At 41.3% G+C, this 26,902-nt stretch overlaps 1 protein-coding gene across 1 annotated transcript in view; it reads right to left on the minus strand.

The window, feature by feature from the left end:
- Positions 1 to 26,902, minus strand: part of PITPNM3 (PITPNM family member 3) — a 239,243-nt gene that overhangs the window by 169,143 nt on the left and 43,198 nt on the right. The window contains exon 3 of the mRNA XM_077836936.1: positions 22,715 to 22,822. Coding sequence (XP_077693062.1) covers positions 22,715 to 22,822 — 108 coding nt within the window. The remainder of the gene's footprint in view (positions 1 to 22,714; positions 22,823 to 26,902) is intronic.

Here is a 26,902-nt window from a genome sequence, read left to right on the forward strand (position 1 = left end):
GTTTTCAAGGAACCAAACTTGGTTACATTTGATGTGATCTTGAAATATCAATTGATGATTGCCATATACTTCAGATTATCCTTTGCCGCTAAAAATGGGTTATGACTAAGAAACTAGACTGGGCCTATGTAACCCAGAGAAAACTTAATTGAGAAGAGATTATTTAAAAGTGGAGTTAATTATCACCCAATCTGGGAAACTGTATCTTCAAACAAGGAATGCATTTAAGACAAACTCATTACCTTCACTGGAAAGGATGCAAAGTTGAATGCAATTAAATGCCAGAGTGAAATGAAATTTACAAAAGTGTGTTTGACATTTCAGAAAGTAAGATTTAGAAGTGTAAGTGAGAGAACGAAAACAGCACAGAATGAGTCAGAGGAGGGTAAGTAAATGGAGGTATTTAACTAACAGCAGCTAAGTCTATTATGCACTGAAAGATGAATGTATTACCTGGAACAGTGAAAAGAAAAGGAGTACTTGTGGCACCTTAGAGACTAACCAATTTATTTGAGCATAAGCTTTCGTGAGCTACAGCTCACTTCATCGGATGCATACTGTGGAAAGTGCAGAAGATCTTTTTATACACACAAAGCATGAAAAAATACCTCCCCTCACCCCACTCTCCTGTTGGTAATAGCTTATCTAAAGTGATCACTCTCCTTACAGTGGGCCATTTCCAGCACAAATCCAGAGTTTAACAAGAACGTCTGGGGGGGAGGGGGGTGTAGGAAAAAACAAGGGGAAATAGGTTACCTTGCATAATGACTTAGCCACTTCCAGTCTCTATTCAAGCCTAAGTTAATTCAACAGTCTCTCGCTGGAGTCTGGTTTTGAAGTTTTTTTGTTGTAATATCGCAACTTTCATGTCTGTAATCGCGTGACCAGAGAGATTGAAGTGTTCTCCGACTGGTTTATGAATGTTATAATTCTTGATATCTGATTTGTGTCCATTTATTCTTTTACGTAGAGACTGACAGTTTGACCAATGTACATGGCAGAGGGGCATTGCTGGCACATGATGGCATATATCACATTGGTGGATGTGCAGGTGAACGAGCCTCTGATAGTGTGGTAGTGTGATAGACGAGCCTCTGATCAGCCACACTAGAGAGAGCCACACAGCTCTCTCTAGTGAGAGAACCTGGATTTGTGCAGGAAATGGCCTAACTTCATTATCATGCACATTGTGTAAAGAGTTGTCACTTTGGATGGGCTATCACCAGCAGGAGAGTGAATTTGTGTGGGGGGGTGGAGGGTGAGAAAACCTGGATTTGTGCTGGAAATGGCCTAACCTGAAGATTACTTTAGATAAGCTATTACCAGCAGGACAGTGGGGTGGGAGGAGGTATTGTTTCATATTCTCTGTGTATATATAAAGTCTGCTGCAGTTTCCACGGTATGCATCTGATGAAGTGAGCTGTAGCTCACGAAAGCTCATGCTCAAATAAATTGGTTAGTCTCTAAGGTGCCACAAGTACTCCTTTTCTTTTTGCGAATACAGACTAACACGGCTGTTACTCTGAAAACTGTAAGGAGAGTGATCACTTTAGATAAGCTATTACCAACAGGAAAGTGGGTTTGTGGGGGAGGTATTTTTTCATGCTTTGTGTGTATAAAAAGATCTTCTACACTTTCCACAGTATGCATCCGATGAAGTGAGCTGTAGCTCACGAAAGCTTGTGCTCAAATAAATTGGTTAGTCGCTAAGGTGCCACAAGTACTCCTTTTCTTTTTGCGAATACAGACTAACACGGCTGTTACTCTGAAACGTGGAACAGTGAGTTAAATCAATGGAATTGTAACTATTCAGTAGAAATGATCATGCGTGGGTGGGGGGGGAAGAAAGGGGTTCACACAAGGCCCAACTATTGAAAAATCTCATGAGCCAGGTTTCTGCACACTCAGCACCCTGCAGCTCTTATTGCTTACATCTACACTGCAATAAAAAGCCAGCTTCACTGAGTCTCAAAGCCCAGGTCAATTAACTCAGGTTTGCACGACTCAGACTGCAGAGCTAAAAATGCAGTGTAGGCATTTGAACTTGGACAGGAGCCCAGGCTCTGAGACTCTCCCCCTTATCATGGGGTTTCAGAAGCTGGGCTCCAGCCCAAGCCTGAACACCTACACTGCAATTTTTAGCCCCACAGCCCAAGCCAGCTGACCTGGGCCAGCTGCAGCTATGCCACAGGTCTTTAACTGCAGAGTACACATACCCATTGTGCCCACATTTTCCAAACAGCTCAGCATCAAACATCCTACACTCTGAGAATCTGGCCCCAATTGTAGAGATCTTGCAGAGGTCTTTTGAAAATCTGCCCATAAGTATACATATAAAACCTTTCATCAGCTCTAGGTAAAGTTACAAGGTTAAAAGGTGCCAGGGCCATTCAAAACAGAAGAGTTGTCTTGAAAGGCTGGTTTGGAGAAAGAGAAAAGGTTCACCATGCTGCGTGTGTTGAGGGTCAGTCTCATTCCAAGTAGGGTCTTGGGTTCCATGGGACTGAAGCTCCAGACTTCTGAGGAGTTCCTCCTACAGGAGGTTCGACCAGCCTCAGTAGCATCCTATCAAAGTCATAGCTGAGAGCATTGCTCAATACCGAGCAAGATCAGACTAAGAACAACTATTTTACTGAACCCTGGCTCTGGGTTTTACTTCCAAACAGGTTTGTGGAAAGCAATTCCTGCATCCATACATTAAATTTTACTAGCCTGGTTCTTAATGTTAGGTCAAATCTGTTGCAAAATGTGTTTGCTTTGGAAGCCAATAGTCTCAGTAACCGTTTTGTTGCCTACAGATTGATTCCCACTGTTAAGTTGAATTGGAAACTGCTCCCGCTTGTTTTAAAATTAGATTTCTTTGGATGGGAACCCTTCCAACATAGTTTTCTTCTGCCCAGCTCTGGGCTTGGGCTGATTTACTAAAGCCAACAGCTTAAAAAAACAGATGGCATCAGTGCAAACTGTATACACAGGGGCCACAGGAAGAGAAGTGCTACTATGAAAAAGGCACCAAAAAGGAAAAGGCACCATTAAAAAAAGAAGTGGGCCCATTCCTCTTCCCATTAAGCGTTTGAGCTTCTCTTCACAACAACTTAAAATTTATGGAGCAAGTCTCTACAGATTCTGACTGTATTTAAGGACTCTAATTGAAGGAACAGCACCATCTGTTCAAGCGTGCACGGAGGTGCACATTGGAAGGAAAGGAATTACTGTCTTGTGGTTACAACACAGCACTGCGAGCCAGGAGATCTGGGTATTCCTTGCTCCATAGCATACTTTCCACATCTCTAAAATGGGGATACTAATATATACATACCTCTCAGGAGGGCTTTGATGCTTAATTCATTTACATTTGTAAAGCACTCAAATAATTACATGGAAAATGCAAATTCAGAGATTCATAGATTAGAAAGACAGAAAGGGTCATTGTGGTCATTCAGTCTGACCTCCTGTATAACAGAGGCCATAGGACTTGACTGAATTAATTCCAATTTGAACTAGAGAATATCTTTCAGAAAAACATCCAATATTGATTTTTAAATTGCGGTGTTGTATTCTTCATCACTGAGAACACTTGGTAAATTATTCCAATGCACAACTGTCCTCACTATTAAAAAGTTTCATCATATTTCATTTCTGAATTTGTCTAGCTTCAACTTCCAGCCATGACGCCTTGGTAGACTGGTCTTGTTTACTAGATTTATCTACTAGACTGAAGAGCCCTCTATTGAAGAGCACAGATTTCCGTTTCCCACATTAGTTCTTATAGACTGTGATCAGTCACCCCTGAACCTTCTCTTTGATTAATTAAACCGATTGAGCTCCCTGAGTCTTCACTATTTGTTCATATGAATTTTGAGAAGAGCTGGAATTACCAGTTCAAGTCTCTACTGTAGGGCCAGTGTATCCCTTGATATCATTCCACTGGTGGTCTATCAGGATGGAAATGATCTAGCTCCAGTGCATATGTGCGCCCATGTTTGGAATCCATATAGGGACCATCACTCTAAGAAGAGCATAATCTAATCAGGAAAATAATCCCATAGCTTCTGTTTTCAAACCAGCATCTTCATGCTTTCTCCCATACTTCCACTCATGCTTTTGAGACGCTCCGGATAAACATCTGCAAACTGAGCTCATTATAAACCTTCAAAACCCTTAGAACTCTGTTACCAAGGTGCCTACAAAAAAAACCCTTTATAACAGTTACACAGCTGGTGTGCTAAGATGACAGCCCATCATGCTGAATAATATTGTGTCAGTGTTTCCTTGTACTCTTCCATCTGTCTGTATTCATCATTTATCTCCAGTCTTATTCTTAGATTGTGAGCTCTTTGGTACAGGGACTATCTTTTTGTTTGGTTTTATACAGCGCCTAGCACAATGGGGTCCTATTCCATGACTAGGACTTCTATGAGCTATGGTAATACAAATAATAATAATCTAGAGTATCACTTCCTTCCCCACCCCGTGCTGTCTCACCAGCTGTGTGACATTTTTGTACTACAAATCCTTGTCCATTGTCCTATTAGGTTTTGCTAGGTAGGGGCGGGGTTTCATCTTTATGCTGGGATTTTCAAAGAGCCTTTAAAGGAAGCAGGCAACCAACTCCCTTTGAATTCAAATTCCTGTAAGGCTTCTTTGAAAATCCCAACCTCAAAGACCAAAACAATACTTTGGCCTTAAAAAAATTCCTTACATCCAAAGCCCTTAAAGTGCTTCACAAATCACTGATGAATAAATACTCACATGTGAGGCACAGAAAAGTTAAAACAAGTTTCAGAAGCATCCAATTATTTTCAGAATAACTGAAAATCAGGATTTGGATGTCTAAAGTTGGCCACTCAAAATAAGGTGGAACTTTGGAATATTTGAGTTGCTTAAGAGACCACAGCAAGTTTGCGAAGAAAACCCAGAATTCCTGACTCGTAGTTTCTTGTCCTAACTACTTCACAACCCTCCCCCAGGTATATAGATGTTCATGTCTCATTCACCTTCTATGGTAGAAAAACCCACATACAAGTGATCTGACAACCAGGCGTCTATACAAGAATGAAGAACATCAAATAAAAGATGATGTGCCATTAACAACACTGTACCAGAGCAAAAAAAAGGAAGCTTAATTTAAAAAACTCAGAGAAAAGAAACCAAGTAGTCATCTAATTTTCATTAGGTCTTCAATTAAGCCCTGTTTTAAGATGGAAAATAATGCACTTTTGTTACACTTTTGCCTACGCGGTAATTACCACATTTGTGAGTCATGTCAAATGAACAGAAGCATTATATCCAGCATAAATAAAATAAAATAAAATAGAATAACAACAGCCAGAGTAACCTGGTTTGTCAGTCACTGTCCACTTTGCTCTCAGATCCTGTAATAGATGACACACCATGTTGAGGAGGACCTGTAAGTGCTTTACCTCAACACAATTAAATCAAAAGGCAAGGACGGATATTCTGTCCTTATAACCACTCATATGCCCCAGTGACCTCATTTGGGTCCCATAAAGTAACCAAGAGCAGGATCTGACCCACTGTTAAACCAGCACCTGGGGATTGCCATGGGAACAGAAAACTGATGGGCCATACTGCTCTACCAGAGCCCTTAAAACACACTCATGCACAAGTGCGGCATGGGCAGCCACAGTGCCAGCTTTCCCATTAGCCCCAACAACGTCCACTTGGGCCTATAGAGACTGCCACTAAAGGTGGAAGGGCAGCTTAGACTCCACAAGCCATTGAGTCTTTAGTCTATCTGTTAAGACACCCAATAAGGAGCCAATTAGTGCCAAAGGAGGTGAGTTGTTTAAGGGTTGGTTTATTTTTGGTAACGTGAAGACTTCTCCACTAGCAATTCCACCAGACAGGCCACCGGTCAGTTTCTCACAGATCTCTGAACAGACTCAGACATCAATGGCTGTCAGAACTCACGTGGTCTACTTTTGAACTGGCGATCTAGAGGTTAAATTCTCTGCACCGCATTACCAATCCTCTGAACTATCCAGGCACCTTGGGTATCATTAAATAAAAAACGTTTTCATCTCAAGCTGCAATGGAGCCCCATTAGTGAGCAAATTCTTCCATGTATTCCAGTACGTTCTTTGCAAACAAGAATAAGGCATTAACTTGAATGCTTTCTATATAAGCTATTAATTATCTTCTGCTATTTAAACAGGCAGAGGTCAATGCACCGTCTGTCACAGAACATGGCCCTTTGAGACAAGAGCACAAAAACAGATTCCTTTTCTTGTGTGTGCCACACTGACGTCAAGATTCATTTCTTTTGCTCCCAAGTAATGTGGGTAAACACTTTCATTATCTCCCTGCAATAATAATATACCTTTGGGAAGTTCAGAATGAGAAAAAAAAAGTCACCTATTGCCACTTTAATCCACATTAAAATAATACACAAAAGCACCTTCCTCCCGTTCAAATTTAGTGCATCTTTGGATAAAACATACACCAGAAAAAAAATGTACTTGTGTTCACGAGGAGCAGGAGAAATGAAAGAGGGGGCAGCCAGCTCAAATAAACACATTAAACCTGTAGAAATGGTTCGTAGCCTTCCTGAGATGCCAGTTTCTTTGTACATCTGACAAGGATCCACATAAAAGAGAAACCGTTTCCATAGGAAACAACGTCAAGACATGATCACCACAGCTAGTTATTGCCCAGTAACTGTTCCAGGAATTCATGTCACCTCTGTATTCTGTTTGGTTCGTATAATCTACAATAAAGCTGCCCTAAACCTGTTCTCAGTCTCTCTCTCTCTCTCTTTCTGGTGATCACCTTAAGGTCTCTCTAATCCTCACAGCATTACAAAGGCCATATTTATATTCTCACAGGGAAAAACTGTTAAACGGTATGAGCCCAAAATATCAACCTTTAAATCCAATGCAAGTTTTCCCTAAGGAAGACCACTGAAGTCAAAGGCAGTCTTTCCGTTGACTTCAGCGCTTGTGTGTGTGAATTTGTTTCTAGGAACACTGAATGATACTGGATTAATAATCAGTTCACCGTTCTATATTTGGATCTTGTATGTACATAAGGTACTTAGATAGTTAAATGATCCCTGATATGAATACTACAAAGGTTGCCCTTACTGGCCTACTCTGGTCCTGATTCAGCAAAGTGCTTAAGCACTTTAAGTTTATATATGTGAGTAGTCTTATTGACTTCAGTGGGACTGCCCAGACGCTTAAAGTTAAGCATGTGTTTAAGTGCTTTGCTGAATCAGGCTCTTTATGTCCAATATTAGAGGCAGGGGTGGTAACTGTGTACTGAATGAGGCCCTGTGGGGGAATAATACTATGTGATTGTGTAATTAAAGAGTGTATCATAATGCACACACACACTAGAGGACTGAAGTAGGTTTGCACAGGTACCTAGAAGTCTGGTATTTCCTAACTCTTCAGTACTTGACTTTGCAACCTTAATGTAAGGGAGGAAGGGGCAGTTATGTAATTAAAAGCAAGTCAGTAACAGTACTGTCAACCCCAAATGTTCAAACACCATGAATCATGAGATTATTTAAAAATAATAGATTTGGTATTCTTTTTATTTGCCTTTTGCTTTTTTGAGCCTTTAGGGTGAACTAGGGTCACATTTTGAAGCTCTCTCCACAGCCACAAGGCCTAAAAGCTTACTTTTTCTTTAAGAATGAAGACTGAAATCATCAATATCCTCCAAGACTCTAGGAACTGGAGCTTTAAGCGGAACAATTATCATGAGACTCATGACAAAATCCTGAGAGTTGGTAACACTGCAATAAGCCTTATTCAAAAGGAAAACTATTTTCCTGATGGAGTGCAGATAATTGTGAGAACAAGTAGCCAGAATAAGCCACTGAAAGGGTAATGAGGACAGTGGTTTAAAGATTATATTTGTACGATGACTTCTGTAAGCAAGTAACAAAACTGCGAAGTCCTTGAAATTTGTTTTTGATAACTCCCGTTGAAGTGACAGTAATTTCTTTCTATAAAGCTATCCTTTAATTTGGCATGTACGCACACTTTTCATGCTTGGTTGCAGAAGACACACTATGAGTAGTAAGAGGGTACTGTAGAGTTTGGCAAATAGAAAATCTCTACCAATTAACTGCAACATGTAGAGATAATGCATCCTAATCCATTCAGAGCCTGCAAGGGAATTCCTTCAAAGTTCAGAAGAGTTTTGTTTTGGTGAGAATAAACCAAGGACATTTCACACGACAAAACACATCTGCTTCTCTTTTGTCCTGGTGTGATCAGCCAGCCCTGTTCAAGGGAGGTAGCTGTGCTGGGCTCTTGAAGAACAGGGCGTGACAAATTGTGGGTTCAGTCTTCTGAAATGCAGATGATTTTATGAAATTGTATCATGAAATTATTGTACCTGTAATGGATCCACCCAGAGTTGTGAGTCATGTCTCTGCCAGACCAAAGTGATCAGCTCTCAACGATGGTTTATTCAAAGACCACCACCTTGGGAAAATGGGTTTGCTGTAGCTGGGAGGAGACACTTCCTCCTATCTGAAGGGAAGCTTGGAATATAATGGAAAGTTATCAGGGCAGAACAAAAGAAGCAGGTGACCCAGCAGGAATTTTTAAATGGACTCATGGGAGGGGGAAAAGGGTGAGGAGATGGGGAGCCATTTTACAGAAGATTAAGATGAGGGAGGCTGCTGAAAGGGTAGGGCAGGCAAGAAGGATGGAGGACCCTGCCTGACTGACAGAATGCAGATGATCTTCAAGGGAAGGATGAGCTAGAGAGGGACACTGCACGTTCTATGGTTTTGTCTGATCTGTACTCTGTTGTGCTTTACATGGCTAACTGTAAAAGAACAGAACATTGCTGAGGGGGCCATTTAGGGATCTGGGGCAAAAATTGGGGATTGGTCCTGCTTTGAGCAGGGGGTTGGACTAGATGACCTCCTGAGGTCCCTTCCAACCCTGATATTCTATGATTCTATGATTGTTAGACTGGGCAACATGTGTGTGGACCACTTCACAATTACTACATGCCCCTGAAAGAGAAACGGTCAATCAGGACCTTCATGTCATTTGGATGGAGTCCTGGGAGAGCAGTGTGTTCAAGTACTGAGAAGGGGGTCTTGAAGAGCACACTGCACCCAGAGGGGCTAGGCAGCAGGACAGTATGTTCTGACATTCAAGGAGGATGCCAGATAGAAGGCCCGTGCCCAGAGAGTGTGCCTAGGGATCCCGAGATTGGGGCAGTGGTTGGAGTCCATTTAGGCTCTAGAAGCTTAACACACACCCCAAGGGATCCATAGCACAAAGGCTTGGATTCTCCTAACAGCCATCCTAGTGGGTGGCCAGATAGGGATGCTTGCTAGGATCTGTGACACAGGGCAGTGTCTAGACATACCCCCCCCCCTCCTCCAGAGCCACTGTTGCTAGCTAGCACAGATTAGAACAGCACCCAGGCTGTTCTAACCTGCGCTGAAGATGGGGACAAGCAGAATATTGGGGACCCTTAACCAAAGCAGAAACTCAGCACAGCAGAGAATCTAGTTCATAACTAGAGCTGGATGGAAGTATGCAGATGAAGGCTTTTTTCACTGAAGATTACAGATTCAGGTCATCTGAAACATTTCACAAACTTGGGTTGAATTTGCCAAACTGTTTTGATCAAAATATTTCCCCCGCTCCCCAAAAAACACACAGAAAAAATACAATATGTTTCATTTTGACATATTCTAAATGAAATGTTTCAATTTTGATTCAAAACAACTGGTCATTTTGAAACTGATTCCCATTTTAAAAAATTTAAAACCCCCCCCATTTTTGTTTTGGGTCAAACAAAATGTTTAGTTTTATTTTATTTTGTTTTACTTTTTCAGTTTGCTGAAAAAAAATTTAAAAAAGTGTTTCATGCTGAACTGAAACAATTTAAAATTTTTGTTTGCCTGGTTCAACCACCAAACCATTAAAAAAAATTCAGTTCTTTGCACAGCTCTAACCTCTTTTTGTGCACGTTATCCTAAGTACTGTATTTGGTATATTTACTTGCTGGAAAAAATAAAATCAAGCCACAGAATTTGGCTGACCCTAGTCTTTCCAGAACAGTTGGATCAGTCTGAATAAATACTTCCTGAACTCAGTCCAAAGTGTGTTCTGTTCACAACAGCCTACATCTTGCCAACCTGATGGGAAGGGTGTCAGCGGTCTCTGCGGCAGCTATAAACATTAACGCCTGAATTATTTTCAAAATATATAGGGAGGAGGAACAGAGTTGGGGGGGCGCAAAGAACAGCCTTTTTGAGGTTGCAGGGGGAAGGTTACTCTGGGGAGAAGTTGGCTGGATTGTGGAGTATTCGTGAAGCAGCAACAGGCGGACAAGAGGAACGAAATGACAGAGACAATATCAGGAAACCAAGGTCATAATCCAGTAAAGCACTTACACCATGTGTAAGTTGAAGTATGAAGGTACTGCTAATGGGGAGTATTCTCCGGCTTAATGCTATGCCTGTGCTTACATGCTTTGCTGGATCTATGCCCAAGATCAAGACCTAGATGGACAAAGTTAGCCCCTGCCTGTATCTACGGATGAAACGGCAACTATTGCTGGCTAGCACTGCCTACCAACCAGCAGGGGGATGAAGAGGCATACCTGAAGGATAAATAGCAGAAGAGCCAGCCAGGTAGGGGTTGTTTGGTCTAAACGGGTTGAAGTGCAATGGGAATATCATAACCCTTTCATTTTTGCAGTTTGATGTGGGTGAAACTTGTTCAGGCTCATGGCTCTGTGTCATATACAGTTAGCTAGCAACAATGAGTGATGCTGGGGTAAATTGTGCAGGCCAGTCATTTCCCCTTAACCAGGGGATTTTGCACTGGATGGTGGAGTTCTGAGACTCCAGGGTTTCTCACTCTTGGAAAAATTAAAAAGGTGTTTCCAAAACCCAGAGCAAGGAGCTCCATCCCCTGCAGAGCCTGAATCCCAGCATGACTGCTAATCTCTAAATGCAATGGCAAGTATTTATTATCTCCCCACGAAGCTCTGTTTCTCTTTATCCAGCTCCAGATGTTTCTAGAGTCCTTGCTACTTTAATTTGGGCATCAGAGGGAGACGGAAGTAATGCCATGTTAAGCTCTCCCGTTATGCTTTCCAGCTTGCGAGTACACATTTAATATAGAGCTTCTCACTAATGACTGCCTAATTTAAATAGCTGGACAAGAAAATGCTTGCTCTTTGGGGGAGCTTCCATAGAAGGTGCTATTAACAACCAAGCCAGATCTGCAGCTATACAAACCTACACATACATATCTGGCCCACTATTTACAGCAGAGCCTTGCTAATATGCATTGGTTACTGGGAGACCTATTGCTCATTAGCAAGGAGGGACCCAGTATCCTGCTCCTATTGAAGCCAATGGGAGTTCGTCATTTGACTCCACGGATCCTACGTGAACCATTTTAAAAGAAAAGTGAAGACTGAGTGAAATGCGATTTGATGACACTCACTTTGACAAGGATAGTTACATTTCAATAATATAATAACTCACCATGTCCTCGTGAAGTGTTTGGAAAAATAATTAAGTCTGAGCAGCAGGAGAGCAAGCCAGGTTTATGCCTAATCAACCATGGAGCAGATTTTTGCCATTAGACAAATTACTGAAAAAGCTCAAGAGTTTCAACACAGGAAGGATGAGGTGTATAAAGCCTTTATTGATTTAAAAGCTGCCTTTGATTCTGTTGATAGTTGCTCCCTTTGGCTCAGCTTGCAAGCAGCTGGTGTGCCTGACAAGGTCCTCTACTGTCTCATAGAAATGCTTCACTAAAGTGAGAACTGTGTCCACTTAAGTACTAGGATGTCAAACCGGCCTGAGTACAACAGTGGCATCTATCTAGGGTGCATGGCTGCTCCTGATCTATTCTGCTCTATTACCGAGCGAATTATAGAAGCTGTCACTAGCCACATACCCGGGATGGTGATTCATGATTTCTGCATAACTGACCTGCAATATGCAGATGACAAGACCGTACTCACGTCCTCACAAACTAATGTCATCAATGACCTGAATATGTTTGTGGAAAAAGCAGTAAGCTTGCTTTTCAAGTCAACTGGAAGAAGCTCAAACTGATATAAGTGGGTTATGAATCTCTGCCCCCACCCATCATAATCATCAACTCATTTCAGTACCTTGGCTCTACTGTCACCCAGGAGGAAGGTTGCCTTGCTGACGTGAAACATCAAATCAACCAGTCTATAGTCTTATGCACGCTCTTTGGAAGGCTTTGTGGTGCCAATGCCTCATAACTTAGACCAAGATGGGTGTCTGTTAAGCAGCAGTGGTTTCTGTCCTTTTGTATGGCTCTGAAACCTGGGCCAACCCAGAGATGCAAATGTGCCAGCTGGACTCTTTGACATGAAACAGCAACGGCTTATTGAAGGTATATGGTGGTTACTTTATGTTTCGAATTAGGTGATTAGGCATCAGACCAACCAGCTTCCAGTGTTTTCTGAGGGACTCAACACCCTCTCAGCTGGCTTGGCCATGTGTTCCATGTACCAGAGTCCATACCAGCTTTGATTCAACAAAAGCTGGTTGGAGAAGACCTCTCGGACTGCCTCACACACACTGTCAGGATGTTGTGGCTTTTGACCCAGCTGCCTCAGCCTTAATATAGAGCAGGACTCAATATTGACTGGAGACCGAGCTATCTGGATGTGGATGATCCAAAGTTTTCACTCTATACTCTATGAGTAGGAGAATTAATGAATGAAGTGAATAGGAGAGCTCACTACAGGACTCTAATGTTACATTTTTGCTAAGAAGAACGTTAGCACCAAGAATGGGGAGGGATTATTTAGCAAGATGCACGGAAGCATAACTAGAAACAGCATGAGAGGAACAAATAGACTCAGTATCAGAGAAAACCTGACCATCAAGCTATCCACTGTAAGCCCCAATATGTAGAACATTTTCTCCATTCTAGTTTTAAAAAGGAAGCAAATGTTTTGTAGGGCCGTAGTCCTGCACTGGCTGGGAGATGGACTGGATGATCTACCAGGTCTCTTCCAACTCTGACTTTTGTGATTCTCCTATGAAGTGAGGAAACGGTCATTCCCAAATTAAAATTACAAGGAGTGCAAATCAATAGGGAGAAGGAGACCCGTTTATACTGTACAAGGGCTGAGATTCCACATGCCTCCAACATTAGCCAATCCCAAGCCACAGCCAGGAAAGTTTTCCAACCATGATAGAGCACTGCAAAGGTAAATGCATTAGGTGAGAAGGGTTAAAAACATTATACTTTCTTCTGAAGTACTGCGTATTGGCTACCATCAGTGCAACGGTACTGGACCTGCTGTCCTGGACTTATAAATATTTAGGGTAGTGGGGCAATAAGCTTGTCAGTTTTCCTGGCAGTAAACGGATTCCTAGTTTGGCCAAGCTGGTTGCTCCAGGAATGCAGTTCAGGATTTGCAACAATAAAGTCTGGCTTGTTCCTAATTCTTAAATCTCTCTGCTCCAGATATATATTATATTAGACAGTCATGTTCACTTGGCATCTCAAGGCAAAAGCTGAATAGATGAACCATGCTCTGCAGACAGCTTAAACTAGCTGCTCTTTGACTTCATGATAACTAAACTATTCAAGACAAGTTGAGAGTCACATGAAATATCTATCATGATTTGAGTCATTCCCTGACATTTTAGTTCAGCTTCACCTTCGGATTGATCAAACCTGAAAAGAACCTGATAGACAAGTCTGACAGCAGTTAAGTTTCTTGCAGAGTTTGATAAGAAATCATTTTAATGGTGATGGCATTGCGTAATTGTGTGATAATCCCATGGCCCAAAAATTGAGATAATGGGCGCGACATTACACTGCATAAAATATTAAAAAAGGGGGAAAAATTGTTTCTGTTTCACTGTGTCATCCATCTCTGTCACTTGTGGGTGGAATGAGAAATTATCCACCACAGCTCAGACTAAGGCAGAACTAGCAGAAGAGATAAAATGGTGTGTGTTCCTATAGATATCTGAATATAAAATTGAAGTTCATTTGCCCTCTCTGTACCTCAGTTTTCCCACTTGGAAAATGGGGATAATGATCCCTCCTTTATACAGCACACAGATACGCTGATGAAAGCACTAGATAAGAGCTAGGTATTATTAATTATTATTATTTATTAAACCAAGGCCCTGATCCTGCATGTACTTACTACTATTGCCAACCCCAAGCCTTTAAAAATTATGCATCGGGGCTCCCTTCTGCCTGCTTACTCTAGCTGGGTACCAGCAGGACAACCAGCATCTTAGCCAACACACTGGGGACTTCACGCAGGACATTCAGAACTAAAGAGACAAAGTCTCTGCAGCTTGTGACCAGCTTGTGTAGTTGGTGTTAGAGGTGCAGTTGTTGCTAAATACAAATCTGAAGCTATTTTCACCTGGTCAAAACATAAGCAAGATGAATGAGTGAAGAATAGAGGGTAAATTTTGCTGAAGTTTTGGCACTGTTTTTACCAATGGGAAAATGCTTCTGTGCAGTTAGCACAACCCTCTATTGAATATGGCTCATTGTTTTCACCTGCATTCTTTAAATTGCTGGTTTTCGGGTCTTGCCAAGACCTGGAAGTCCAGAAGTATAGCCATTATTATAGATAAACTCCGACACTGTGACAGCCCTGGGGAGGATTAAAAAAGGACTTAGCTTGTCAGCTCTTTGGGGCAGGGACTGTGTTTTTGCTCTGTGTTTGTACAGCCTAGCGCAATCAGTTCCCGGTCCATAACTACAGATCCTAAGCACTATCTCAATTCAAAACAGCATCTGAAACCTTCAGAAAATATGTGGGTTCACAAAATCATATTTTACTTTCAGCATTAATTACAGACTTTGAGCCAGGTGTGAAGTTCTGCTCACAAGAGGTTCAGGTTCCAAAAGACCATGGTTTACGTGTGCCGAGTTTTTTCCCTCCCTGTTCTGTCACTTTTCTATAGAAACACGTCATAAAAATAAAGGGAAGGGTAACCACCTTTCTGTGTACAGTGCTCGAAAATCCCTCCTGGCCAGAGGAAAAACCCTTTCACCTGTAAAGGGTTAAGAAGCTAAGATAACCTCGCTGGCACCTGACCAAAATGACCAATGAGGAGACAAGATACTTTCAAAGCTGGAGGGGGGGGAACAAAGGGTCTGTCTGTCTGTGTGATGCTTCTGCTGGGAACAGATCAGGAATGCAGTCTCAGAACTTCTGTTAGTAAGTAATCTAGCTAGAAATGCATTAGATTTCCTTTTGTTTAATGGCTGGTAAAATAAGCTGTGCTGGAGGGAATGTATATTCCTGTTTTTGTGTCTTTTTGTAACTTAAGGTTTTGCCTAGAGGGATTCTCTATGTTTTGAATCGGATTACCCTGTAAGGTATTTACCATCCTGATTTTACAGAGGTGATTCTTTTACCTTTTCTTTAATTAAAATTCTTCTTTTAAGAACCTGATTGATTTTTCATTGTTCTTAAGATCTAAGGGTTTGGATCTGTGTTCACTTGTACAAATTGGTGAGGATTTTTATCAAGCCTTCCCCAGGAAAGGGGTTGTAGGGCTTGGGGGGATATTCTGGGGGAAGACATCTCCAAGTGGGCTCTTTCCCTGTTCTTTGTTTAACACGCTTGGTGGTGGCAGCATAGCCTTCAAGGTCAAGGCAAAGTTTGTATCTTGGGGAAGTTTTTAACCTAAGCTGGTAAGAATAAGCTTAGGGGGTCTTTCATGCAGGTCCCCACATCTGTACCCTAGAGTTCAGAGTGGGGAAGGAACCTTGACAGCACATTTGGACCCACAGCTGCCTATTGCACAAACCACTGTTCTTCTGAAATTACTTTTGACAGTTTCACCATGCAAGCTAAACAATGGTCTGCCCTGAGAGGCTATTGTTTATACACCCTACCTGCCATGTAAAGCACAAAGAAAAGTAGTTTCTTTCCAGCTGAGAAGTCTAGGTGGGAGTCAACAGGCAAACAAATACTTACCTTGGTGGCAAAATTTACAAGGTTTCACATTCTGAATCTCCGTGCTCACTGCAAGGGGCATAGATTTACTGCTGTCTCACCCCAAAAGCTAAGCATGGTAGCTGCACTGTCATCTAACTTAAGTAAATGTCTTTTTCCAAAGCTTCTCACAAAGCAGAGTTTCATTTACCTCTAGGTAGTAAGTGAACAGTAATGTCATGGATATACAGTGTATTTTGTGTTCAAAACAACCACAAAAATACCCCTGCAATTTCTGCCATCATATTTTCTAGCACAGGCATGGTGAACAGCCTGTGGTTATGGTATCACATGTATGTCACTCATTACAGTACAGGGAGTATCCATATTTTCCAGTGACAATATCTATGTTGATTTTAATAATGGGAGCCGGGTATCCAAATTCCTTAGGCAGCTTTGAAAATCCCAACTTAAAAAAAAAAAAAAAAAAAAGAAGAAGAAGGGAAATAATTTGCTCCAAGCAAAAACGTGACATCTTGGTTGCAATGGTTTTTCAAAAATATTAATGACATCAGTGTCACCACTATTAAGCTGACAAATATATGACAATATGGGTAGTAGGTGCTTTGATTTTCACTTTTTAAAAGTTTCATTTTACTACAGCGTTTACAGAAAATTGTGCACACAAACTTCAGAAACATAAAAGTAATAATGTTATAATAAATAAATAATAAGTAATAATACTTACAAAGGAGGTCATCATCATTATATCTATTTTACAGATTGGGAAACTGAGGCAAAAAGAGGTGAAGTGGCATGCTGAAGGCCACCTAGCAGGTTACCGGCAGAGACCGGAATCAGACCCAGGTCTCCTAAGTCCCAGTCCAATGCTCTACATACTATGACACGCTGCTTAACACGTGCCACATACCCATGCTCATTCTAGATTGTTACATTCATGGTACTCTCATCTTTATGTATAGTAAACACTGTAAACACATTTTCAATATTGTCTTATCGGGGCAGCTGGTCCCACATAAAGATAAGAGAGAAGACAGCTTTTCTAAGGGAAAATAGCCTTATTTTCTTTAAGCTTGGTAATTACTGGCCAACTTAATAAACATGCTACATTTCAGAAGAAAGGAGGGCAGGGGTAATGGCAAAGTAGATAGCCAGGGTAAGTGTCTTTGCGGGTTGCACTTGAGAGCATGAAGCTACCTATGAAATTCTTGTTGGTGAACGTTCTTATTTTTGTTTATTAGTGTGATGGCAGGCCCCAATGAAACAGGGCCCCATTGTGCTAGGTGCAGTACAAATCTGTAGCAAGAGAGTCTCTGTTCTGAAAAGCTTACAGTCTAAACAGACAAGACAGACAAAGGGTGGGAGGGGGAAACACACAGCAGGTCAGTGGCAGAACCACGAAAAGAAACAGGTCACTGACTCCTAGGCCAGGGCCCTATCCACTAACTAGCATTGCTTTTCATCACACAGTGTAGCCCAAGTCATCAGTAGGTTTCTATGACAAGACATATATTTTGATGTCTTGGAGGATATCTGTCCTAATCAATAGGACTGAAATGTAGAGACATCCTTAAATCTGTGATGTCCCACTGGTAAACCTGGAGAAGGGCAGATACTTTTTATAAAAATTCTTCAGTTAGCTATAAAGTTAAAAATGAGAATACTGTGCATTTATCTATAGTAAACAAATCAAATTACAAATCAAGTATGTATGTATAGACATTATAATTGCATTGGAAATAAAAGTATCTGGACACAATACTGTTAGGGGTCAAAGATTTTATTTTACTATATCTCATCAAGAGTATGTCTACACTGAGCCACAGTACAGACTGAGTGTGTGTGTTGCAGACCACACCAAAGAGCTGCACTCTTATCTGCCTCATGTGGATGCCTCAGGCGTGAACTAACAGGTACATAGTTTGTGTTAACTTAGTCCTCTTTCACACCTTTTCGTTCATGCCAGCAGTTCACACACCCTGTAGTCTGCACTGCAGTACAGTGTAGACAAGCCCCAAAACTAAAACACAAACAAAGACCCTGATCTTACAAACACTTACATAGTAGCTTAAGCATGTGCTTTAAGTGCTTGCAGGATCAGGACCAAAGGTAGGGGGGTGGAGGAACAGAAAAAAATAAAATCTAATAAGCCAAATTAATTCTTGGTATCAAGCAGGTGCAATTCCATTGATACCATAGGTATCTGCTTAGCACCAGTCATGAATTTGGCCCTGAGAGTATATTTAATACAGTGCTTTGATTCTGCCACAGGAAAAGCAGCTCCCCATCAAGATACTTTATGCAGCTCTACAGGTTTTTAATTCAGCTTGATCGCTGTTTGTGTTATTCTCTGTTTAACTATATTAAGTCGGCATTACTGGATTCCCAGATTTTTCCCTGAAGAAGTATTTCTTGCATTGATGGGGAAATTTGTATTGGTCAAGTGCTCTCAGGTCTACTTACTGAGAAACAGCGACTGAATTAATTTATATACCTACTATTTAAAAGGGTGCTAATAAGCTTGTCTCTCTTTCAGTGGAATTGTGGCTATGCTGTTTCTTAAAGTTGTAGTGAGTGCCCAGCGTGCCTTTAATTCTGCCCAGAGCATACTGCAGCTTCCCATACATCTTCATTTGTTGAAAGAGCTCTTAATTGTGTGCTTTACTAGTCAATCTATTAAACCATTTAAAAAAAAAAAAACAATGCACACAAACTTCAAAATTGCTGCAAAGGCAACTAGCAGCATCACTGGTCCTGGAAGCTGGTTTAACTACAACGAAGTGCAACATAGCCACTTCCTTCTCAGCTGAATGTGTCGTTCATAACCATGGGTCAGATTCTGTGGTTTGGTCAGTCAACAGGAGTTTTCTGCACTTAATGCCTGGAGGATTTGGTCCTGTATTTTTAAAGACCCAGTGCAAATATGAGTGTTCATGAAAGCAGCTGGACTGATAGCACTAAACAAAGACGACAACCCTTGATTTAGACCCAAAAAACAGGTGCACCAGAGGCAACAGCACTGCGCGCTGCCCCCCCAGCATTCCCACTGTTTTCTGATCCTGTGTTGAAGGGTACAACCACAAAGGGAATGAAATGACACCCTCACTACCAACAAGAGACATCGGAAAGGGACTGAATCAGAGACCTTCAGAACCAACCCACAAGCCTCTATCACTTGAGCTAAAAAGAGCCAATATATACTAGACCCTCATCTTTTATGGGAACAATCCATTAGAAGGGCACATGGCACATTTGAGCTGGGATTTTCAGAAGCGCCTAGGGGATTTGTGCATCCAGGTCCCAGTAAAAGTCACCTTACTCCCTTAGGCTCCTCTGAAAATCATAATTTAGGAAATAACCTTGCATCCATCAATGTCAGTGGAAAGAGAGCCATTGACTTCAATAGGTACTGGATCATAAGAACAGCAATACTGGGTCAACCCAATGAGCCATCTAGCCCAGTTTCCTGTCTTCCAACAGTGCTGAATGCTTCCGAGGGAATGAACAGAACAGGCCGTCATTCAGCGATCCATAATCAGGCCATTAGCCAGTGGGTTTCAACCATAAGGGTAGTTTGTACACATTGTCAGCCAAGAGGATATGATTAGACAAGATGCCAGTCACAGTTCTAGTTTGTGTCATACAGATATTAGCCTGAGATCAGCTATTCATTTCTCACAAACCACAGTACGGCTCTCAAATGGTAAAGGCTACACACTAGGGCTGGAGTTAACAGAGAAAATCTGGAGGCGAGCTATGAACTATCCAGCCCCCTCAGGGCATGTCTTTAATGAAGACACACGGGCTTTAAAAATGCAACCTTATTTTGGCAAACACTGATGAGTTCTCCAAATAGTCTCTGAAAAGGTAATAAATCAATGCAGCTGTTTAAAAGGGTTTAAGTGGTAACAATGGGCCTGATTCCACAGTTTAGTAGCACCTTACTCCAAAAGTAGTTCCACTGACTTCAGTGGGACTACTTGTTCACTCTGAGTAAAGGTATCAGAATCCAGCCCTCTATTTTTACAGCTGAAATGATTCCGTTAAAAAATTTTGCCAGCTTTTTTGGGGTAAAGCTTTGAATGTAAATGGTTGCATTAACATTTAAATGCTTTTTTACTGCAGCTATTTCAGAAAATAATATAGTTCCCCATCAAATAGATCTTGCATGCTCTTTGCCTTCATTATTTGTGTTTTGCAATTGCCAATCACAGAGTGGAGTTCTAAAATTCCCGAACACGATTCATTCTCCAACAGAAGCCCTGCATAATTCGCTGCAGTAAACACACAACAATAGGATCTATATGCATTTGGCAGGTAATTTCACAGCAGAGAAATATCAATAGGTAGCTAATCAATAGAACTGAACCTTGCAGTATAACGTGGTGGAGTTCAAGAGGAGAAGAGGCATTGAGATGTGTGGCCTAGTTTAATCAGATGAATTTAGCAGGGGGCCAACCGAGTGAAACACCTAACTGGCAGCATGCATTACAGCTGTTGCTCTAGTTTTTTTTTACATTATTGATATAACAAAATACGAAATCTCATTCTGGCGTGAGCTGCCTTGTATGGACATACCATTAGGTCTGATTTTCAGAGGTGCTTATTGCCCACAGCTCCTATTGACTTCAGCCGAAGTTACAGTTGCTCAGCACCTCTGAAAATAGACCCATAGCGTGCAAAGTCATACACCCCAGCACAGTGAACATTGACTTGAAGCAGGCTACTGTGTTGTGAAAAGCCATTAAAATGTAACGATGTTATAAGTAGGCCTGCTCTCAAACTATGGTCCAAGTAGACCAGTAATCCTCTAAGCCCTACCTAGTATTCTCCAGAAGAAAGCAAGGTGAGCACCAAGCAATGTGAGACAAGAGGGCTAAGAAGGAGAGGTAACCATGGTGGTTTGCTGTCTTACAAAGTAGTCCACAAAACAAAACAAAAAAGATAGGACACCACTGAAATAAGGGAGGGAAGGTCTCATGATTAAGATGCTGGACTGGGGTTCAACTCCTGGCTTTGTACCACAGCCTTTCTGCGTGGCCTTGGGTAGGGCACTTATGCTCTCTCGGTCTTTGTTCCCCATCTGTAAAATGGAGAGAATAATAACCCTCCGTTTATCTGTCTTCCCTCCTTAGATTGAAAGCTCTTAGGGGCAGGGACCATCCCTTGCTTTTTTGTTTGTTTGTTTGTTTGTGCCTAAAACAATGGTGCCATGATCTTAGTGGGAACCTCTGGAAACTATCAAAACAATAAGACACAAAATCTAACATCATAATATTGAAGTAAATATATTAAAACTTTGCAGTCAGTGAAGAAAGTCCAGGAATAGTGGCAAATAGTCCAGAGTAACCTGCCTTTATGTGGTCATTAAAAAAAAAAAGTTATCTTAGTTGTGGTGCAACATTGGATCAATTTCTCTCAATAGTCTAACAGCAGAGAGAGGAGGCACATTTACAATTCAGTAAGCATCTCCTACAAATCCCCATTGAATCCCTGACTCCAACTGAAATAAATTGCCAAGCAACATGAAGGAGCACTGTATGCCACTGTCAAGGGCAGATGTAAGACAAACTTCTTCCCTCTCTAATTATCCACTTAATAATCTTTAACAACATGCCATTTGGATTGGTTGGTCAACATGCTACTTAACCACTAGCAAAGGAAACACCCAGAAGATAAAGAGAAGAGAAGAGAGTCACTAAACAAAGATAATTAATAAATTAATTCCTTCCACAAGCGATTGCTGAAAATATGTATAGCTATACAGAAATATCCCTTTCTTTTCCTACAGATGAACACACTCCAGTCCATACTGATCTTTCAGGACAGCTATTTGTAGTAAGAAACGGGGAAAGTCTTTTTAAAAAAAGCAGCCTAAAAACACAAACACTCATGGCTCAGAATACATTAAATAAATTGTCTTTGTCAGGGGGAACCAGAGAAAAACCAAATAAATACCATTTAACTAACAATAAAAATGCTTTAAACCACTTGATAACATTCAACTAATCGTCTGAAAACCCCCATACTTCATTGGACAAATTTACCAAGTTACTTAAAGGCAAGACTGACACCATTACCTACACTGAATCGTATCTTATGGTGGGATATTGCCTGACGAAGGTAACTCCTGTTTAAAGTCAGTGGGAGTTCAGGGGTAACCTTTTTGAAAAAGCTGTGTATTTGGGAGCTTAAGTCTCACTGAAATTCAAGGCTCCTAAGTTACTTAGGCACTTGAAAATTTTAGCATGGAGGCTTAGGACCTTTATGTCCCTTTGAAAAAAAAATATCACACACTTACTACACAAATGGTTCCACTGACTTCTGCAGAACTACTTGTAGAGTACAGTGCTACTTACCTGTAGCAAAGATACCAGAGTCAGGCCCTGAGTAGCGACCTGGCCTGGGAGACAGTGACCCTAACGCCCTTAATGTGTGTCATGGCCATGACAGATATACAACCATAGGCCTTGGTCATGCAAGCTATTGTGTGTGGATGGAGTCTTGTACCCAAGCAGAGCCCCAGGTCTGAGTATACAGTCTACCCACAGGGTGCATCTTGCAGAAATAGGTCCTGAATTATTTTAATACAGGGAAATAGTGAATAGATGTATAACAATGTTAATTGTAATACCAGTTATGCTTTGTGACATTGTAAATGCCATTTGTATCAGGAGTCTCAACAAAATCAGACAGCTTAAGTGTCAGCTTAAGTTTCCTTGTTAACCTAAATATATACATATAGCAAGCTAAATTTTACCTTGATTTTCTTCCAGCTTCCCAATTGTTTCGATCTGCTCTACCAAGTCATTGGAGTTCCACTGGCTCATTCCTATCAGGATGGCACTTTTCCCTTCCACCACCTCCTCTGCAGCAAGAAAACAGAGAAGAGGGTAAACTGCAGCCACAGGCTGGAGAATAAAGACAGGATTACCTTGTTACCAACTGTCAGAGAAATATGCAGCTCATTACGATCCCTAAAGGGAATACACAGCACATAGCATACGCAGGATTCTCTGAGAAGGCTTTCTGCTTACACATCCACAGCAGTTTGTGTTTGCATGCCAAATTCATTGCATACTGGAAAACCACAGAGGGAAAGGGAATTTAGCAAATCTTTGCTGCTTACTTCTGCAGAATTATTAGCTGACTGAAATAAATATTCATAAGAGGTGGAAACCACTTGGCACTTTATATGTGCAAAGCCCTTTATAAATATTGATTGACTAATTCACATTGATTATCTAATTAACAGATCTGATTGGAAATATTTTCCCTCCCCCATGAAACAGTTCATTAGGAATTAGGGCTGTCAAGCTATTAAAAAAATTAATCAAATTAATCACACTGTTAAACAATAATAGAATACCATTTATTTCAATTTTTTGATGTTTTCTACATTTTCAAATATATTTATTTCAATTACAACACAGAATACAAAGTGTACAGTGCTCACTTTATATTTATTTTTGATTACAAATATTTGCACTGTAAAAAAACCAAAATAAATAGTATTTTTCAATACACCTAATACAAAGTACTGAAGTGCAATCTCTTTACCATGAAAGTTGAACTTACAAATGTAGAATTATGTACAAAAAAATGCATTCAAAAATAAAACAATGTAAAATTTTAGAGCCTGCTAGTCCTCTCAGTCCTACTTCAGCCAATCGCTCAGACAAACAAGTTTGGTTACAATTTGCAGGAGATAATGCTGTCCACTTCTTGTTTACAGTGTCACCTGAAAGTGAGAAAAGGCATTCACATGGCACTGTTGTAGCTGGGTCGCAAGATATTTATGTGCCAGATGCGCTAAAGATTCATATGTCCCTTCATGCTTCAACCACCATTCCAGAGGACATGCATCCATGCTGATGACAGGTTCTGCTCAATAATGACCCAAAGCAGAGCGGACCGACGCATGTTCATTTTCATCATCTGAGTCTGATGCCACCAGCAGAAGGTTGATTTTCTTTTTTGGTGGTTCGGGTTCTGTAGTTTCCGTATCTGAGTGTTGCTCTTTTAAGTCTTCTTAAAGCATGCTCCACACCACATCCCTCTCAGATTTTGGAAGGCACTTCAGATTCTTAAACCTTGGGTCAAGTGCTGTAGCTATTTTTAGAAATCTCACATTGGTACCTTCTTTGTGTTTTTGTCAAATCTGCTGTGAAAGTATTCTTAAAACGAAAATGTGCTGAGTCATCATCTGAGACTGCTGTGACACGAAATATATGGCAGAATGCAGGTAAAACAGAACAGGAGACATACAATTCTCCCCCAAGGAGTAGAGTCACAAATGTAATGAATGTGGCAGGGCGGGGGGGCCCTTGGCCCTTTTAAATCACCCAGGCCCCTGAGCAATTGCTCCCCCTTCCCCTGTCGGCGAGCCAGAGACTAGGGTTTCTCAAACCTCATTGCACCGTGACCCCCTTCTGACAACAAAAATTACTACATGACCCCAGAAGGGGTGACCAAAGCCTGAGCCCCATCGCCCCAGATGGGGGGGGGGTCCAAAGCCCAAGGGCTTCAGCCCCAGGCAGGGGGCCTGTAACCTAGCCCTGCTGCCCAGAGTTGAAGCCCTTGGGCTACGGCCCCGGGCGATTGGGCTTGGGCTTCGGCTCTGAGTCCCAGCAACTCTAAGCCAGCCCTGGCAACCCACTTTGGGGTCCCAACCCACAGTTTGAGAACTGCTGCTGTAGACCATGATGCACTCCTTGGCAGCCTTTTTTACTCAACTTTGATGGCTTGACGAGATTTAATTGTACTCCTTTGGGCAGGCAATGTGTTTTTTATTCTAGATTTGTAAAGGGCCATGTAAAATTATGATGTCACATAAGCAATAATAGAAATAATTTATCTAGGTCCATAACGTGTGCCATAGTGTTTTATCTCGTTAGACCGACCTAACACTTGGTAAAGCAACCCACATCTTTTCATGTATTTATACCTGTTCCTGTATCTTTTACTTCATACATCTGATGAAGTGGGTTCTAGCCCATGAAAACTTATGCCCAAATAAATTTGTTAGTCTCTAAGGTGCCACAAGGGCTCCTCCTCTTTTTTTTTTTTTTTAAACAGTGTTTTGTAGTTGCTCTTCGTGCTTATACAAAAGAACATAATCCCTGCTCCAAGGAGAGCACTGGCTAATGATAGGAATGGGAACAGACCATGTGAAAGAGCCTTACAGAAAGTGTCTAGTCATTATAGCTGAAATGGGTTTTCAGAAGCTCCTTGAAAAGAGGAGGAGCTGCAAGCCTAGCCAAGAACAAGGAGAGCCCTGAAGGAGTACATGTAGGTGAGCGATAGGAGGCAATCAGGATAGAAGTTTGTACAGACCTGCAGGAGTGGGGGTGTGTGTGTGTAAAAGGAATCATTCAGAGAGCCTTGAAACTAAATAGAATCTTGGACGTTATGAAGTAAGAGGGGGATGCAGTGCAAGGATTTGGGGCGTGGCGAGGGGAAGGAGAAGCCAGACCTGGGTGGAGTTGTGGTACAAGACGATCATCATCCTGGCTGGAATAGAGGACAGACCAGAAAGAAGAGGGGAGATCTCAAGCTCAGTCTACACTTAAAAACTAAGGTTTGCCATAGCTATGGCAATCAGGGATGTGAAGAATTCACATCCCTGAGCACTATTACTATGCCGACCTAACCCCCCCAGTGTAGACATGGCTAGGTCAATGGAAGAATGTTTCTATGAGCTTAGCTATCACCACTTGAGGAAGTGGAGTTGCTACAGCAATGAAAAAACCCTTCCATCATTGTAGTTTATATCTATACTACAGGGTTACAGTGGCATAGTGCTGTAGCTGGGCAACTATAGCCAGTAGCCCCCATAGTGTGGACAAGCCCTAGAGTAAGAAGGTGTAAAAGTCTATGGAGGAGAGGACTAGAGCCTGGACTAAAGTGCTGTTAGTAAGGGTTTTTGTTCTGTATCCATATTACAGCATTGGAGATTTACAAAGTGCTTCACAGACATTAGTTAATCCTCATAATAGCCCTGTGAGGTAGGCCATTGCAAGTATGATTATTCCCACTTTGCAACTGGAATGGATGAATTCTGCAGACATTTTACAGGAAGAAAAGGGGGGATTTGGCAACGGCCTGGATGAGAAGGGAGAAGAGAAGATGCCCCCAAGGTTTAAGTCCTGGGACACAGAAAGGATGTGTGTGTTGTGAACTTTTCCCTGTTCCAACTGACATTAACCTTTGAATGGCTCCCTCCTCTGACAAAGTTGTCAGTAATTAATGAGAGATCTAAGTGTTCTTCAGTTATTTTATATGAAGACTGTGGTCAGGTTCTGCTCTTGGTTCCACCACTGTAAATCTGGGATAATTCCACTGAAGTCAGCTGGATTTACACCAGTCTAACTCCGGTTATGTTCCCTGCCTGACTCTGAATTCTCTATCTAGGTTCTTTTTTTTAACCCCAATTAATGTAGCATCTTACATATACATTTATTCTTACAAAACACCCTTGTGAAGTTTAATCCCATTTTACAGATGGGAAAATGAGACACAGAGAGATTAAGTAACCTGCCAAAGGTCACACAAAGACTGTGGAAAAGCCACACATTGAAAGCAGATTTTTCAAGTCCTAATTAAGTGCCTTAACTACAAGACCATTCTTCAAATTATATAATCACCAGTATACTTGAATATACAACAGGTGTACTAGTTAAACACATGTTAACACATTAAGGGCTATGCTAGAAAGTTTTGCTGCTTTAACTACACTGGCACGGGTAAAGCAGAACACAGCCCCCAGTGAGGATGCAGTTATACTGGTATATTACTACTATTTATAGTATAAAATGCTTTTACCAATATAAACTTATTCCAGTTCAGGAAAGAAAATAAGCTATATTGGTATAATACCCTTTATTCGGGTATATCTGAATCCACACTAGGGCTTATACTGGTATGATTTTGTTATGCCACTAATGGA

This window comes from Eretmochelys imbricata, chromosome 17 (assembly GCF_965152235.1).
Source record: "Eretmochelys imbricata isolate rEreImb1 chromosome 17, rEreImb1.hap1, whole genome shotgun sequence".
Lineage (NCBI taxonomy): Eukaryota > Metazoa > Chordata > Testudines > Cheloniidae > Eretmochelys > Eretmochelys imbricata.